The 19,128-nt window shown below is 43.8% G+C and overlaps 1 protein-coding gene across 1 annotated transcript in view; it reads right to left on the bottom strand.

Annotated features, from left to right (window-relative positions):
• Positions 1-19,128, bottom strand: part of LOC146992432 (protein NLRC3-like) — a 35,318-nt gene that overhangs the window by 9,489 nt on the left and 6,701 nt on the right. The window contains exons 4-5 of the mRNA XM_085790592.1: positions 5,979-6,083; positions 625-1,071 (exon numbers count right to left, since the gene is read on the bottom strand). Coding sequence (XP_085646718.1) covers positions 625-1,071; positions 5,979-6,083 — 552 coding nt within the window. The remainder of the gene's footprint in view (positions 1-624; positions 1,072-5,978; positions 6,084-19,128) is intronic.

Genomic DNA, 19,128 nt, shown 5'->3' with positions numbered 1-19,128 from the left:
ACACAGAGCTCCATCTTAATAAGAAATAAAAATAACAAATGAGAAACAGTATTTTCAAGTTTTACACAAGGTAACAGGTCCATAACAACCGTTAGTGCAATATAAAATCACAGCATCTCCTAAATGTTCTGAAGAACACTGTCACTAGTGTGCAAATGTCTGGCAATTGCGTATATCTTAATAAACCACAAAGAATGTGCAAATGTCTGGTAAACATTGAACTCCAGCTTTAACTTAAGCTGTGCTTAAGTGTGCAAATGTAAACACAGAGCTCCATCTTAATAAGAAATAAAAAATAACAAATGAGAAAAAGTATTTTCAAGTTTAACAGGTCCATAACAACAGTTAGTGCAATATAGAATCACAGCATCTCCTAAATGTTCTGAAGAACACTGTCACTAGTGTGCAAATGTCTGGCAATTGCGTATATCCAGCAATTACAGATTGTGTGCAAGAAACACCAGCTGATCAACTCTCTCTGGTTTCAGTGCTGATCTGCGGCAAGTGATAATGTTACCACTTGTGCTAAAAGCACGCTCTGATGGGGCACTTGTGGCTTGAATGCACAAGTATTTCTTTGCCAGGCTTGCCACTCGTGGAAAATTGGCCTCGTGCTGCCTCCACCATTCCAGGGGGTTGGTCTCCCCATCAGCCTCCACTGTTTGAAGGTACCTGTTAAGCTCCAGTTCAATGGACTGTCTGCCTGACTGAGGGACAGTTTGGTCTTGGCGTGATGCAATCTTGAAGAAGCTGCCCAAACTCCTCTTCTTCTTAGCGGGAATCTCTGGCACCTCTGTGGCAGCTTCAGCTGGTGGTATGGAGTCTCCCCCTGCAGACATTTCCTGTTCAGCCACCAGGCTCTCTATCTCTGCAGCAGCTTTGGTCTTTATGTAGTCCACTTTCTCTGGCTTTATGTAGGTGATTTTGAAGCGAGGGTCGAGAAGGGAAGCCATATCAAGCAGATCCTGGGTGGATGGGTCAGCATATTTTTCATCCAGGTACTCCAGAATGCTTGCTTTGATTTTCTTGGTGAGATCAACATCATCATCCTGGGCCTTAAGAACTTGCTCGCTGAAAAGATGGAGCACAGGTTTTAAATATGAGACACTCACATACTGCTCGCCGGACAAGGCATCTGTGAAGGCAACGAGAGGGCTCAACGCTTTGCTAACAGATTCCAGTACATCAATGTCCTGCCATGTCAGAACCAAATGCCTGGTCTTCTTGTCAGCTCTTAGGACTTGTGTCAGAGCTTTCTCCTGCTCTAGGATCCTTTCAATCATCTGTTGTCGAGAGCCCCATCTTGTTGGGGTCTCTGTTATGAGCTGGTGAGCAGGCAAGCCCAGCTCTGCTTGAGCAGTGGCCAGCTCACGCTTCCTTTTCCAGGAATTGCAGAAGGCACACACGACTTTTTTGCATACCCCAATGGCACGTTCCACTTGTGGCTCTTTCACACTTCTTTCTGTTTACAATAAACACAGAGAAATGTATATGGTAAATTGTTGACAGATGCTGACAATTATTACACTTAAGGACAAGGCAAGCATTATCATTTTGCATGAGCAATTATGTATATATTAAAATTAATAATCATAACTATTATGTACATTTTTGACTGAGGATAACTTTTTATTTTTTAGGCTTAGGTGTCACTTAATTTTAACAAACTGTCTTTCTGAAAAAGTGTTTATTTTTATTTCTTTACAAACATGTGAAATATTTCAAACAGCTATACAACTGTTCAACAAAGTCCAGGTTACATAATATGATATATTAATAATACTGACCCCTGGAGAGCAATTATTGTAAATGCCAAGGTATACAAACACCACAGTGTAGTATCTTATGATTAATTGGGCTAAAACAACAGAGAGGTATTTGTCATTGAATTATATCTAATGAAAATCCAACATGATTACCAGTCACTCAGTACGTTTACATGCATACTCACCGATGGCCAAATGAAGACGGTGTCCAAAACACTGTAGCCTTGTCCAGTCGTTCAGCTGGAGTGCTTTGACATTGTTGGCGGCGTTATCTGTGGTTACGCAGACTTGACGGGCCTCCGTTAATCCCCATGACTCCAGTGCCTCCCTTAGGTTTTGGGCTATCATTTCCCCTGTGTGGTCCTCTGGGAAGTAAGAGGTCTGAAGACACCTACTCTTCAGTTCCCAATCTTTAATAAAATGTGTCGTTAGACTCATGTAAGGCTGTGTGGTGCGGCTCGACCACATGTCTGTAGTTGTAGCAAAATGAAGAACACTTTGAAGCTCCTTTTCGATTTTGCTACGGCACTCCCCATATAGTCGCGGCAACTCCACCTCTGTAAAGTGCTTGCGACTGGGCATTACATACCTCGGGTCGAGGGTGCTGAGTAATTCTCTGAACCCCGGCTTTTCAACGGTATAAATCGGGACCATGTCTTTGCATATGTGCGTTGTGATGGCTTCTGTTATCTCCCTCCATCGACGTGATTTTTTGTCATACGGGGTGCCTTTGGCGAAAGACTCTGCCAAGCTCTTTTGGACGAGAGGAGCTGCTGCAACTTTTGTTTTTGATGCAGCGGGTGCGCCACGCATCTTTTGGCTTTCATAATACTGCTTAGCATGTTTTATCTTTAAGTGGTGGAAGAGGTTGCTGGTGTTTCCACCTCCAGCAGCAACACTCGCGCGACACTCTTTGCAGAGTATCACTTTTTGTTCGTTGTCTGATTTTCTAAATCCGAAAAAGTTCCACACAACAGACGTAGCGCCCTTTTTCGGAACGAGTTCCTCCTCCTGTTCGTCATGAGTGGGTCGGGCTGTCTCCGTTCCCTCGTGACGTTCACTCTCCGCCTCCGCCATGATTGTTATCACTCCGGTAAAGCTGTTTCTTCTTCATGTGCTCATGCAACCACGCCAAGCAGTCTTGTTGCAGTGCCTGCAGTGCCCCGTGTGTCGAGGCGGTGTAACTACAGTGACTCAGAGAGATGCCGCAGACATCTGCTCTTTCTCCGGTATAAACGGTATTGCACAATCTCTACCGGTAGACATTTTATACCGTCACACGGTATAATACCGTCATACCGCCCAACCCTAATGTGCGGGATTCTGATTGGCTGACATGGGCTTCAGCTTCTCGCTACACTGCCACCTACAGGTTTGGCATGCTCTTGACGGCATATATACACGGGTCAGTATAAACAACACGTTTTCTGAAAACGGACTGGTGTGCACGCAGCGTTTTTTATAAACGGAGAGGGTGAAATCTCCGTTTTTAAAAATACCTGGGTACGTATAAATGAGGCCCAAAAAACGTGCTGACATGAGGCTTTAATCATGTTTATTGAGGATGTAAAGTGGGGGTCTATGGAGAATGCTGCTTTCTGACACCAGCCCCCAGAGGAAGCTGAGGGGATTGCAGTTTTTTGAACGAGAAAGTGAGCTTCACTTCTCAGACAGACAACTGCCCCCTTGGTCCCACCCACCTCTCCTTCCTGCCGCACCTTCACGTGCCCCCCTCCCTCCCCGCTCCATGCGTTGGCATGGCAACGGTAAACAGAACAGGAAAGCAAGGGAAACGGTAACAACACAGTCAAACACAACACCGTTTTAAACCGTATAAACGGACTCAGTGATGACTGATGAGTTTTATAATAAACTGTTGTTAGGCTACCGCTACTGGAGACGCAGGGGAAGCGACTGTTACAGATATTGCTCAACGAGCCGGGCTGGCGGCCGGACCAGCGCCACCTGATGCGCTGGTTCAGGGCGAAAATAAATCACGGTCAACACCTCGCAACCGGGCCGAGTCGAGCCGCGGCGGTCCGGAGTTCAACCAGGTCCGGACCGTTGAGAACTCACACAGTAGCCTAGCCCCCTAGCTGTTAGCACTGGATGCTTTATAGACAGATGTGACTTCCTGTGTCGTATCACTCGGGGCTGCTCATTAACGTTACAATATGACATGAAACTCCGCGACCAGCTGCGGCTGCAGTTAACTATTTATTTGCAGTAAAACTATTTATTTCCAAAAACCTTCTTTCTAGTGTGTGTTGTGGCTCTAGCCTCATCTGCTCTCTGTGTCCTGCTACAGCTCTGGTGTCAATAAAGTTAGGTTTTTTTTAAGAGTTCTTCCTGGTCGGGGTGGAGAGGAGGAGAGGGGTGCACAAAGTCATTACATATTAAGTATGTTCGGTCGCTCGTCAAATCGGACCGAATAATATTATTGGTCAGACTTTTCTCAGAATTACATGAGAATGGGAAAATGATGAGTTTTTAACCATGTTGGGCTTCTCTTACATTTTAATGTATCATCAGATTATTAATAGCATTTTAACTTAGACAAAGAAATGTGCAAGGCCAGCTGAGCTCCGCTCTCCCTGACACATAAGTCGAGCATAATCGCAGCCTGTGTGTTACAAGATCATGTTTTATAATCGCAGTATAATTATAGGCTACTGCAAAAACATTAAGAACATTGCCCTATGTGCAAGTGACATGTAACTCATATTTAGTTTGAATATTTATAGTTTTTCTTTTTTTCTTTTTCTCATATTGGGGAGCGCCCCACCTCAAACTCTCTGCTGCCCCCCAGGGGAGGCGTGCCCCACAGTTTGAAAACCCCTGCAATAGGGCCTTCGCCGACGCTTGTTGTCGCTCGGACCCTCATAATACATTTTATTAATAAGCGCCTTTCTGGACACTCAAGGACACCGTACATTGGTTAAAAACAGGGAAAACGCAGTTTTGAACAGGTGGGTTTTGAGTTTGGATTTGAAGTGTGGGAGTTAAGTAGTGTTCCTGAGTTCAGTTCCAGAGACTGAACTCAGGACTCATGGTGGTGAGATGGGCAGGTGGGACAATGGTTACGTTCTCACATGTTACACGCTACATGCCTAACATGAGAGCTGAACCCCAGCGAGAAGTTGTGTATGAAGTTGTGAGGGCTATATTATTATATGAATATTATACGTATTATTTGTAGTAGTATTTACATTTAATACACTAAAAGAAACATGTTTTCCCAAAGAAATACATTTTGGCACCAGATCTTGATATAAATAATAATGCCAATGTGACATAACATCAATCATGAGAGTACAGCACATGAAAGGATCTCAATACAAAGGTGTAACACATCAGTACAGGGTTGATCAAACAATGTCACCTTATACAGTACATTCAATTTATTCTCTGCTCTGTGTAGTTGAATGAAATCCAGTAACAGGTGAATTTGGAATTGTATCATTATTTTCATATAAAATCAATAAGTGGGTTTTAAGCCACTCTGTCCATAGGTGCATTGCCGTTTATGAATGTGCTGCATGATCTCCGTCACCAGATGGCGCCCAAAATCATCAAGTCCTCAACAAACTTCAATACAATCAAGAACTCCGCTGCCCACTTGCTAACCCACACCCACTCCTGAGACCACAAAACTGCTCTGACTCTCTTTCACACACCACATGCAATTCAAAATCCTCCTTCCCACCTACAAATCACCTAACTCCCTTCCTACCTCACAGACATGCTCCACCACCACCACACCCCCTTCCATGGCCTTCGCTTGTCTGAAGGAAATTGCCTCTCCCTACCTGCACGGTCCAAGCACCAAACCTGGGGGGGCAGAGCCTTTTCCATCACTGCCCCCACCCCCTGGAACTCATTCGCCTCACTCCAGTGCTCCAGCACCCACTGCTGTGACATTTGTATTAAAATGGGCTATAATATCAGACAATATTCTCACTCCAATTCTACCACTTTTACAATAATTATGTTTCGTTTTTTATACTTGCTGACCAGAACTCTTGGCCATTAACCTTTTGCTTAAGTATATTACATTGAAATGTATTTACTGATAGCCCCTTGAGATGAACAGCCATCTTGTTTTCAAGGGGGTCCAACATAAAATACAAAAAACATACAACAAAAACAATGACAGCAACACATCAGCAGGAGAGCTGCAGAATCACAAACCAATCAGGTTTAAATTCTTACTTTTGTTGGTGTTCATGTCTGAAGTTCAAAGGTGGATCCATGGAGTCTTCACTCTTCATGGACATACAGCTGGGTGCAGGACTGTCTGGGTTCTGTTGGTGAAGCCTGATGGAAACACAAGAGATGCTGAGACCTTGATCTGACAGATCAATGTACAACGTTCTGCCACTGTGGGTTCATTTTGTCAAAATAACAGCATCTTGAAGTCGCCCTCCCGCGACCCTTTTTGGTTATTTTAAAACATTCTCTCTGGTCTTTAAATTGTGATTATGAAGTTTTTAGCCAAAATCACAAAACCTGTGCCATTTCCCAGGGCTCTCCTTCTGCACCAGCACCAGCAATGCACCTCTGGAGGCTGGGCGGAGACTGTGCTGCTCTGCACCCACCACCTCACTCCAGTGCCAGGCACCCACTGCTGTGACATTTGTATTAATGACATTAAATTATGTTTCGTTATGTAACTCTTGGCCATTAACCTTTTGCTTAAAGCAGAAGTAAGTGATATATTTGTGTTAATATAAGTCTTAAATAGTTATATCTTCCGACAGCAATCACTTACATAGAGTGTTTGGACTGAAACACGGGTCTGTCAGTCACTCTGCTCTGCTCTGAGCCGAAGAGAAAACATTTATCGTATCCTACAGTTTTTATCCAATGAGGAGAGAGAACGGCATGCAGGGCTGTGTGTGCAGCCAAGGGACGCCGTGAATGTGGTGACGTAGGGACGAGGACTGTTATGGTGCGTTCAAGGAAACTCGTAAAACTCCTGTTTTTTCGACCTGTGAAGTCGTACTAGTTCGATCTGGTACGAGTTCACGGGTCGGAAGTTACGAGTGGCCGTTATAGTGACTTTCACAGGTAAAACAGGTCGGAGAAACACGAGTGGGTTGCCTGGAACGCTACAAAGTCGTAAGTTGTGACTTGAAGCTGTAATTTACGATTTCAAAAGCCTGCCTGGAACGCAGCATTAGCGAAAACGACCGGATCGCTTACTTCTGCTTTAAAGGTGTTCAGAAATGGCCATTTGTCCTATTTGTCACCTCCTTCCACGAGTTTCCACGAGTTGCCGCACAAGTTTACTTGAGTAAGGAAAACAAATTTGATTGGTCGTTATCGAGCAGGCAGAATATCCAATGCTTGGGGTGGGACAGAGCTCGGTGTGTGTGTGTGTGTGTCTGAGATGTTTGATTGACGGATAATCTCCACATCTGCAATACTGTACAGAGGTGTGGGGAAATGCATACAAAGTGGCATGCACCCCTTGTTTATATTCCAAAAAAGAGCTGTGAGAATTTTACATTATGCCAAACCAGTTATTTATCAAAGCAAAAATCCTCAAATTATATGACTTAAACCAATACTAAGGAACATTTCAACCTTCAAATAATATTTTCATAACTTTTATGATGATACATCCACTTACAGGTTGAATGACACCTCTGTCATGGCCTGAATGGGTCTGTATCATTATGGTCTGTATCACATTCACACATTCGCTTTGAGGAGCATGGCAGGAACCCGGCTCTCACTTAAAGAGCAACTCAACCCCTCAGTTTTGGATGACGTGCTCTAAACTGGAAATTCAAAAAATGCCTTGATTATGGGCGGGGCTCCAGGAGCACTCTCCGACCCCCCCTCCCCCCACTGCATTCACACCCGCGAAATCACACAAAGGAGGAAAAAAAAGTAATAAACACACATGATATAGCGCTAACGAGCGACTCTAACAGCACTAGTAGCGTGGACACTACTAGGAGAGGACGCGTTAGACACTACCTGAGAGGAGCCGTTAGCTGCTCGTTAGCTCGTTAACGGCTCGTTAGCGCCGGACGCACTAACGATTCCCATTCAGGCAGCTGTTAGCAGCCGTTAGCCGCAGCAGAGCAGCTAGACTGCCTAGCAACTGTTAGCGGCAGGCAGCAGCCGGTGCTGATTGGTCGGGGAGCTGGTGGACTGTGACGAAAGCTGCCTCCAAAACGTCATCTGCCTCCATCTCAGCCAATAGGAAAATTCGATTGTAATAGCCGTGTTTCAACCCATAGAGGGCAGTCACTCTTCATTTTTACTACAAAATACACCAAATTGAAATATTTTGACTAAAATGTCAAAAGTTGGACCAGAATCAACCAACAACACTACCTTATACCCAAATACATTTGTTTTCAGCAGAAAAAAGTGGTTTAGGGGTTTAGTTCCTCTTTAAGTTTCACTTTCACTTTAGCGAGTCACGACGAGGAGGGAGCAGCAATGCGGCACCTTTCCGTCGGATTGTGCATATGTGTTTACTGAGAAATGATCCGCTGGAAACAGAAACTTAGTTTGGACTAGGGATGCAACGGTTCTCGGTAAAATACCGAACCGTTCGGTACGGCCTTCACGGTGCAATACGCTCTTGGACCGCGGTATTTCAGATTCAGCGTCCATCAGCTCTTCCTGCTTTACAGGCAGCTGTGCCGTGTATGTGTGTGCCTGGCCGTTTAAGGCGAAAGCCTGCCCCCGCGAGTTGATGTCCAATCACTGTTGAGCCTCCACACACTCACAGTGACTCCCCCCCTGCAACTGAAAGTGCAGCAGCTCACACACTGAAGAGGGGGAAAAAAAACAAAAAAAAACAAAAAACAAACAGGCGGTGGCATGAGCGGTCGCTGATCGCAATCGCGGGGAAAATTAATTAGTTATTAGCGCGATTTAGCACATTTAGCTTTTATTAGAGTTCCAGCAGGACTCTGTCCATGCACACTGCATGTGTGTGGTCGCGTGTCCGCGTGCCCGCGCGCGATAGAGAGACCGAGGTCGAGCAGGAGTTGACTGACAGGGATGAGAGGTGGTGAAAGGCTGTTTAAAAAAACACAATAGACTAACTCCTTCTTTCCCAGTGAGAGACTGTGGCTGCCAGCATAGTGACAGTCTTCCATGACGGCAATATAGCACGATCTCTGTTTGAAAGTGGCTTCAGAGTGTTCACCTACTGAAAGACTAAAGGAGTGTGCAGAGGGAGGAGCTAGGGGCTGTTCACAGACAGTTCAGGTGTGTGTGTGTGTGTGTGTGTGTGTGTGTGTGTGAGAGAGAGAGATAGAGAGAGAGGAGAGCTATATTATAAATATAATAAATTATAAACATTATTTTGGGAGAAAAAAAAAGTTCTCTGCACAAAACACATACCGAAACCGTACCGAGAACCGTGGCCAAAAACCGAGGTACGTATTGTACCGTGGGCTACCTGTACCGTTGCACCCCTAGTTTGGACGTCTTCTGTTAATTTCCATGCACCAGGAGATCAGGATGTTTACGGCACTAAGCGCTGGTGCTCATGGGAAATGGAGTCTTCCTTTAGGCAAAACACTACCGCTTTGGGCCACTGGCGCCGCCAAACTCAACCAAAACTGAAAGTCCTTAAAGCAGAAGTAAGCGATCCGGTCGTTTTCGCTAATGCTGCGTTCCAGGCCGGCTTTTGAAATCGTAAATTACAGCTTCAAGTCACAACTTACGACTTTGTAGCGTTCCAGGCAACCCACTCGTGTTTTTCCGACCTGTTTTACCGGTGAAAGTCACTATAACGGCCACTCGTAACTTCCGACCCGTGAACTCGTACCAGATCGAACTGATACAACTTCACAGGTCGGAAAAACAGGAGTTACGAGTTTCCTTGAACGCACCATAACAGTCCTCGTCCCTACGTCACCACATTCACGGCGTCCCTTGGCTGCACACACAGCCCTGCATGCCGTTCTCTCTCCTCATTGGATAAAAACTGTAGGATACGATAAATGTTTTCTCCTCGGCTCAGAGCAGAGCAGAATGACTGACAGACCCGTGTTTTGGTCCAAACACTCTATGTAAGTGATTGCTGTTGGACAGGGGCGCAACTACCTACTTTCTGGGGGGTATGCAGACATATCTCAGGCGCCCCCCCCCCCCCGTGGGCGAACAATCTCTTGGCGCCCCACCAACAAACAAACACAAGAATATATTATATTATTTGTGTTATTTTATTATATAGCCTACAATCAGTGTTGGGAGGATTACTTGTAAAATGTATTCCCCTACAGATGACTGATTACAAAATCTGTTATCGGTAATATTTGGATTACTCAAAGTAATGTATTCTACTTATTGGATTACTTCTTACTTCAAAATCGCCTGGGCGCCAGGGCCGGTTCTAGGCAGGCATATATGAGGGGGCAGTCAGAAATGTGAAGGGGGCATCATGTGAACACATCATGCTCCAGCACTTTTTTTTCTCCGTGCTGATAGTAACAGTGTTTTCTTCATTGAATTGGGTTGTTGGCTATGTGTCCAACCCCAACCTGGAGAAGTGGATTGCACTTTGTCAGGCCTCTACCTTCAGACCTGTCCAACTAGGGGCAGGGGTGTCCTTACTGTCGTAATGTAAAGAGCCACATTATCTGGGGGGTTAGGGGTGCATATACTGTACCTGAAGATGCATTGCAAACCCAGAGGGGATGAAAAAGGTCATTAGCTAAACCCCTGTAGGGGGGTCTGGGGGCATCCCCCCCGAAAATTTTTGTGATTTTAACATGTGAGTGAAGCATTCTGGTGTACTCTGAGATGGGGGGGGGGTTCTACTACGGTCAAGATTTACAAAACGGAAAGCTAGTCTTATAAATACTAAAAAAAATAAAGAACAGAACATTTTAGAAAAGAACAGTGTCCCTTTTTCGGCGGATTTTTGTGCTACTGCAGATAATTTTGTCAACTTGTAATGTACACATTTTTTGAGTAGGCCTATATAAAAATGTGCTTTCTCAACTTCTAAAATTTTGATTTGAGTGGGCAAAACATTTATTTGAGGGGGCGCTGCCCCTTCTTGCCCCTGCGTAGAGCCGGCCCTGCTGGGCGCCTTTAACACTGAATTTAATCTTACACATGATCTTATAGGCTACAGTGGCTCCTTTAAATTAAATAATATTTAAATGATTTTTTAAATAGCCAATCAGGCTTAGGTTATATTAAAGCTGGGCAGCTTTCTCTGCTCTACAGTCCAGACTACAGCCTCTGAACCTCTAATACAAGAATACCCTCAAAAAAATACACAATTTAAAATAGGTTTTGTTTGTGAGTGTAGGGCCAGCAACATGATATTTTGAAAATAAAGCAATGACAGGAGCCACTGTAAAACATGTAGGCTAACTCTAAAAACCTACCTAAACTCACTTCTCTGCTGAAGTCGGTGTGGTTTTGGAAACAGCGTGACGTTGCTAGGCTACGCTCATTATAAACATCACGACAGTCCAGGATCCGTTTAACAACGTGATCCTGTTGCAGTTCATTCATGTTGTTGACCAGAGACCGGACATTGAAGAGGAAGAAGAGGAATATTCCTGGGCATCCCATAGCTACATTACCAAAATGAAGCCAACTTCAGCGGAGACGGGCGAGGGGTTTAGCGCTTAACCCTCCTTTCTTTCCCTGCATGAGAGCGCTCTGGGCCGGCGGAGCATCCGACGTGAGACTCAATACAACCTCAGCAGTCGCAGTCACAGGTCGACCCCCCCCCCAACCCAACCCCTTGCCTCTTCTGACACACACACAACATGACTCTCAGCAGCAAGGTGGCATAGGGCGCCCACTCCACTAACTTGACGTGGAAATGAGCGGTAGTTAAGAAAACTGGCGAGTTTTTTTTGTTTGTTTTTTGGAGAGTGCTCCTGTGCCCTCACAAACATTGCGCCCTGGGCCCATATTGCCCATAGCTAAAACCGGCCCTGAGAGGAGGGGGGTTGAGGGAGGGGAGGGGCGCCTAACTAGTGACACGCCTCTCTGTTATTGATCATATCATTTACACATGCACAAACAGCTGTTAAATACAGAAAATGCCGACTCAAAATCATTTTTCCCCCATCGCTTTGGCGCCGCATATAGTGCATACCCACTTTTTGCGCCACTGCTGTTGGAAGATATAACTACTTAAGACTTATATTAACACAAATATATCACTTACTTCTGCTTTAAGTACTGCTTTAATAAACTATTGCACATTACAGTTTATGTACAAGGCTGCCAACAAAAGCCTCCCACACAAACTACAAGCACTATTTATAGATAGTGTAGGAGCCATAATTCAAACTTTGTTTTGAAACGGATACATCTCCTAATTTATTCTTGTAAGAATCCCTGCCTTTCATCCTCTCACGTGGCTTTGACAACACGAAGGAAAGCCACAACAGATAGAGAGGTGAAACGCACGAGAGTGAGAGGGAAACATGATATTCAGGCAGAGAAGGGTGCGAAGTACATTAAAATCTTTTTCCATCTCGGCTACTGGGATCAAACAGTGGAATAACTTGGATGACAAGGTTTAAAAAAATCAGGAAACCTGTGCGTTTTCAAAAATAAATATGTTAATTTGACCCTTGACTGCTACAGAATGATTTACAATGATGGGTCAGAGACATGAATCTGCAGGCACTGTGTCTAGACGGTATGGGTTGATAACACGTGTATGCAGACACGCATCTGTTTTGACTGTCTGGAACTGGACTGCAGCTCTGTACTTACTACCTGCTGTTGTATCATGTTATGTTGGAATGTCAAAAGAAAAATTCCAATGAAGAGTATCTATTCTGAGGGTACCGGGGCCGGGACTCGATAAGCTTTTGCTTCTCCCGCTTTCCCTTTCGGCCATGTTGCTGTATTACTTAAACTGAGATGATGTGTGATTAAGTATGATTTAACTAACATGTCTGAAATAAATAAATAAATGACGGCTCCAATATCAGTGGCTGATGAATCGTGAGCAACGTGACACATAATCCGTGTGCCTGCATTATCCAGCATGGCGGACGTCATAGCAGCGTGCTCCTCAGGTGCTCCAGCGTTTGCCAGAGTTCGTTTAAAACCTGAGGTTTATAAGACTGTTGATGGTAAAACTATAGTGGAGGATGAGCTCCTACACTTCCTTGCTATGAAAATAAGAACATTAAGTCAGGACGAGATTGTCCTGCTTGCTGCCAACAGCTTTGATTCAGAGTCGATTGAAACCTCAAAGAAAACGCTGTTTGAGCTTTGTCCTACAACGCAGCGGAACATCTCGCATAAAGGGGCACAGAAAGATGTCAATAACAAAAAAAGCTGCCTCAAGGTGCTGAACGAGTGTGGGGACAATGTTCCAAGATTTGTATCTCACTATCTGGACGAGTTACCACCTGTGACTTTCACAAACATGGATGTATGCGGCCTACTCCGGAAAGTGGAGCAGCTACACACCGAGGTCGCATCCGTGAAACATGCACTACACCTGCAGACTGAAACCAGCGAAGGGCTGCGCGCTGTTACAGCTGATGTGAGCCGCCGGGTCGGTGCCCTGGAGAATTACGCTGACCACGGCTGTACCGGCCACACTGCACCGGTGAGGCGTCTGGACGCGGTGAATGCTAGCGCCGCGGGATCCACTAGCACAGCGGCTGCCAGCTGTGCGGACGGCTCAGCGGGGGGGACTGAAGCGCCGGGAGACGAACGACGTGAAAGGGACCCACTGGGATTGCCGCTTCTAACCGTGGAGAGGGCTACGCCAGCGGCTGCCTTGGGCATAACGATGCCTTCACCCGGGTCTCCAAAGTGGAACCAAGTAGTGAAACGGGGGCAACGGAAGCACACAGAGTCGGCCGATGCTAAACGGGGATTACGCACCGGTAAATCCACATCGGGGCAGAAGAAAGCTGGTGTAACTATTGTGGGCACTGGAACAGCTGGAGGGATCAAAGTGGTAACTACTAAACTGGTGAGTGTTTTTGCCACTAAGTTCTCTCCATAATTAGACGCTGGAACTTTGCGTGCTCATCTTGAGGAGAAACTTTGTCGTGAAGTGTCATGTCAAAGAATTGTCACCATGAATAGCAGATACGCTTCATTCAAAATATCCGCTGAATGCAAGGATGTAGGTGACATGTACAATCCGGAGCTATGGCCGGAGGGAGCGTTTGTTCGGCGCTTTTACGAACCTCGTAAAACTGGAGTCATTGGCGCTAATGTTAACGCTGCCGGTCTATCTGCTGGGGTTTTAAATGTGCCCGCTACTGGCGTGACAGCCCAGATCTGATGTTGCTATGGAGATAAGCGTCCTGTCTTACAACTGCCGTGGCCTGCGCTTAGGGCAGAGCGCAGAGGATAAAGCGCGCCGCATTGTTGTGGACCAGTTGTTGGAGCACTGTGACATTCTGTGCTTACAGGAAACTTTTCTAGCTAAGCAGGATCTGAAAGGACTAAATTCAATTAATGACAATTTCCATGGCGCGGGTGAGTCCACCACAGACCTCAGCCTGGGTATAAAAAGGGGCAGAATACCAGGAGGTGTGGCAATCCTGTGGAACAAGAAACTGGACTCAGTAGTGAATGTCATTAAGCTTGGTGTGGATTGGTGCATTGCCATACACTTGACACAGCTTGACAAGGAAATTGTAATTCTAAATGTCTATACCCCATATGAATGCCAGAATAATGAAGAAGACTATATGAATAAGTTGGCGTTTATCAGCTCTCTCTTAATAAATGAGCAATTTACTAGTGTTTTTATTGTTGGGGATATGAATGCTGATATTTTAGACAGTAGATCTGTATTTGCTAACCATCTGAACCATCTCTGTAGAGATAATAATCTAATACTGTCCAGCAGGGAGATGTTGCCATCTGAAAGCTACACATATATAAGTGAGGCATGGCACACCACATCCTGGTTGGATCATTGTCTCTCAACAGCTGATGCTCACACTTCCTTGACAAACATGGACATTTTATATAATGTATCTACCTCAGATCACATCCCTCTAAAGATGGTTATTAGATGGGATAACATACCTGACACTGTAAAATGTGCAAACAGTTTTATTCCTGATCATGTGGACTGGTCCTCTCTTCCAGAGGAAGACATTGCTTCCTATTTTGCTCACACTGATCAACTGTTGAGTAATATATATCTGCCAAGAGAGGCACTGATTTGTAAAAATACTAATTGTTCTAACATTAATCATAAATTGGATATTTCTGCAGTGTACATTGATATTGTAACAGCTCTACTCAAAGCCAGCGAGCCTCTTCTTAAAGCAAAAAAAAGGGTAAACCTAGACCTGGGTGGAACACGCATGTTGCCGAATTTTATACAGAAGCCTGTGAAGCTACTAAATCCTGGGCTATGGCTGGTAAACCGAGACAGGGACCTATCTTTGAATACAAGAAGCATACAAACGCAAAATATAAATATGCTATACGTTACATATGGGCAGAAACTTGTGCCACCAGAAATTGAATTTGAATCATTTATATTTGAATTTGAATTGCTAAACTTGAATAATTGAATTGAAAATTTGAATTTGAATCACATAATTTTTTTTTTTTTTTTTTTCAACAATATCTTTTTATTGAAAATTACAAATGCATTTCAAAGACAGTGTTATCTGTTTCATTGGTCAGGTATGACATAAATGACTCCCAAATACCAGCAAACTCCTCCTGTTTACCTTTAACAATGTATGTCAATCTCTCCAGTCCAAGACAAGTTATCAACTCCTTCTTCCATGTTGCCAGTGATGGTGGTTCTACATTTTTCCAATATAGTGCAATCACTCTTCTTGCATGGAGAAGTCCAAAGTCAATCATTTTCGATTGCTTCTTTGTTTTGATGAAGTCCTTGGGGTATATTCCAAGTATGCAGATTGTTGACATCAAAGGAATGTTACACTTAACCATTCGTGATAAACATTTAACTACATTTTCCCAAAATACCAATATTTTAGAGCATTCCCATAAGCAGTGAATCAGAGTTCCCTTCTCGGTCAGACACTTAACACAAACATCAGGGATGTTAGGGGAGATGTGGTGAAGTTTTGCAGGAGTTATATAAACCCTCATTAACCACTTATACTGAATTAATTTTAGTCTTGTGTTAATTGAACTTTTTTGCGCTTTTAAACATGCCTTTCCCCAATCTTCTTCACTGATATCTGCTTGTGTGTCTGTTCTCCAAGCATTTAATTTATCTGATGCTGATTCTGTTGAGTGTTCCGCTAAAAGGTTATAGAATCTAGATATGTGTTTTTTACCATTCAAATTATTAATCACCAATTCTTCAATAATCGATAGCGGAGGTGTGATCATGAATGTCTTATATTTTGATGCTATAAAGCTTCTTAATTGCAAATATTTGAAAAAATGTTTTTGAGGAACTCCGTACTTATGACATAGTTGATCAAATCTAAGAAGGGTACCTTCAAAATAAAGGTCTGAAACCATCCCAATTCCTTTCTCTGCCCATAATTTGAATCCCCCATCCAATCTACCAGGTTTGAATTGTCTGTTGCCCCAAATAGGAGTAAATTGTGACAGAGTTATTGTTTCATCAACGAAGTTATGTGCTGCATACCACACTGATATTGTATTTTTAACAAAAGGGTTTCTTGTCTGTTTTTTTGAATCACATAATTTGAAATTGTATTGTTTAATTTGAATCATTGCATTAGAAAACTGTATCTGAATAGTATAATTTTTTGAAATTGAAATCCAATGAAATTTGATCCTCACTGAAAATCCAACTCTCACAATTCAAATTCAGTTTTCAAAATTCAGATTCAAAATTTCAAAATTCAAATTCAAATTCAAATTCAGTTTTATTGTGACAGACATCCGGGTACTTGAAGGATGAAGGATGAAGGAAGAGCAATCGAGCTCAGATACACAGGACTCATCTCGCCTGTGTATCTGAGCCATGGATCTATCTGAGCCATAGACTGTAAAAAGAATGGACGTAGCGTCCGTGACGTCACCCATTGGTTTGGGGGAGTCTGTTTTGTGCCGCTACTACGGGGGTTTGAACCGCGCCATGTTGGATTCTACTTGCCATATTTGGAGCGGTGCGGCCGTTGGCCGGCCGAGAGCCCGCCCACTGGCCTCGTAGCAGCGGTCTCCGGACCTGTCACTCAACGGTTCTGCGCCCTAATTGGCCAGAACTTTAAACCTAATAATAGTAAAACGGTAGAGTTTAAAAAAAATTCACCCCCCTCAGAGTGTGTGCGGGGGTAGAAACTATCGGTTGAGACCAAAAAAATAAAATGTACCAGGCTGTAAATATGTTTTTTTAAGCTGTAAAATCGGCTATTTTAACATGGGGCTCAATTGGAGTTGCTCCCTTCTGGAGCCAGCCCCCAGCGACAGCCGAGGGGATTGCAGTTTTTTGAACGCGGAAGTGAGCTTCACTTCTCAGACCGACAACTGCCCCCTTGATCTGAGCTCGTAGAGAGAGTGCTGTGCTTAACTGGTTCAACTCTGGTGCCTCCATTAGCTGCTCCTGTCTTTGCTGCTGCAGCGGCGACAATTCTCAGTCTAATCTCGGCTGAAAAAAGAATAAAGGAAGCCGTCTTCGCCGTGACCGGCAACTACGTTGTGATGGTGATGTTTTGATATCAGCGTTAGCTGCTAATTAGCCTGGCAGCGGCTAACGCTGCCTGTAGCCGAGCGGACTGCCAGGCTAATTAGCAGCTAACGCTGATATCAAAACATCGCCGTCACAACGTAGTTGCCGGTCACGGCGAAGACGGCTTCCTTTATTCTTTTTTCAGCCGAGATTAGACTGAGAATTGTCGCCGCCGCAGCACAGGCGAGATGAGTCCTGTGTATCTGAGCTCGATTGCTCTTCCCTCATCCTTCATCCTTCAAGTACCCGGATGTCTGTCACAATAAAACTGAATTTGAATTTTGAAATTTTGAATCTGAATTTTGAAAACTGAATTTGAATTGTGAGAGTTGGATTTTCAGTGAGGATCAAATTTCATTGGATTTCAATTTCAAATTATACTATTCAGATACAGTTTTCTAATGCAATGACTCAAATTAAACAATACAATTGCAAATTATGTGATATAAATTCAAATTTTCAATTCAATTATTCAAGTTTAGCAATTCAAATTCAAATATAAATGATTCAAATTCAATTTCTGGTGGCACAAGTTTCTGCCCATAGTTACATCAGTAAAAATGGGCAAACATTGAGGGCCGATTCCATGGCCAAGAAACTTTTAGATAAAAACAGCAAAGCTTTCTGGAAAGAGGTAAAGCGTGTCAATAATTGCAGACCCTCATTACCATGTACAGTAGATGGAGTTTCTGGTGCTAATGCAATTGCTGCACTATGGCAACAGCATTATAAGAAACTATTTAACTGTGCTCCAACTGAAGGCTATCAAGTAAATAATGTTGAAAGTGTGAGTACAATCAAGACCCATGAGGTGTATCAAGTGATCAGAAACCTATCAGTCAATAAATCCACAGGTATGGATTCTATCTCTGCTGAGCATCTCAAATTTGCTGGCTCAAGGTTATCTCCTCTGCTTGCTCTATGCTTTACTTCCTTCATGGTCCATGGCTGTCTTCCGGACTCTATGATGTCAGTGCTGCTGGTTCCTGTTGTCAAGGATAAATCTGGGAAAGTATGCAGCTCAGACAATTACAGACCCATTGCTCTTGCGAGTGTCTTGTCCAAAGTTGTTGAACAAATTATTCTGGAAAGAGTCAATGCATTAATTACCGCTGCAGAAAATCAATTTGGGTTCAAACCTAAGCACAGTACAGATATGTGTATCTATGTGTTAAAAGAATTGTTGAGTAACTACAAAAGAAAAAACTCATCCATGTTTATGTGCTTTTTAGATGCTTCCAAGGCATTTGACCATGTGAACCATAGGAAGTTATTCAATAAATTGAGTGAAGCAGGCGTCCCAAAATACATAGTGAGAATCCTGTCTTACTGGTATGCTCACCAAACAATGCAGGTGAAGTGGGATAATTGTGTATTCGCCCCCTTTCATGTCAGTAATGGAGTCAAACAGGGGAGCATGTTATCACCCATTTTATTTAATTTCTACATGAACAGCATGTCAAAAGAGTTAAAAATGTGTAAAACTGGCTGTATGTTTGGCAGTACTGTGGTGAACCATCTTATGTACGCGGATGACTGTGTGCTCCTTAGTCCGAGCTCAGCTGGCCTGCAGCAGCTTCTTAATGTGTGTTCTTTGTATGGAGAACAACATGACATAAAATATAATGATGTAAAGAGTGTGATCATGATCTCCAGGACAAATGAGGATAAACATGTGATTTTCCCTGACTTTAAAGTGTCAGGTCAAGTTTTAAAAACCTGTAGTCA

The sequence above is a fragment of the Trachurus japonicus genome, chromosome 1 (assembly GCF_045865225.1).
Source record: "Trachurus japonicus isolate A0001 chromosome 1, Traja_1.0".
Classification (NCBI taxonomy): Eukaryota; Metazoa; Chordata; class Actinopteri; order Carangiformes; family Carangidae; genus Trachurus; species Trachurus japonicus.
The sequence above is the reverse complement of the archived record's forward strand: the minus strand, read 5'-3'. Positions and strand labels throughout refer to the sequence as shown.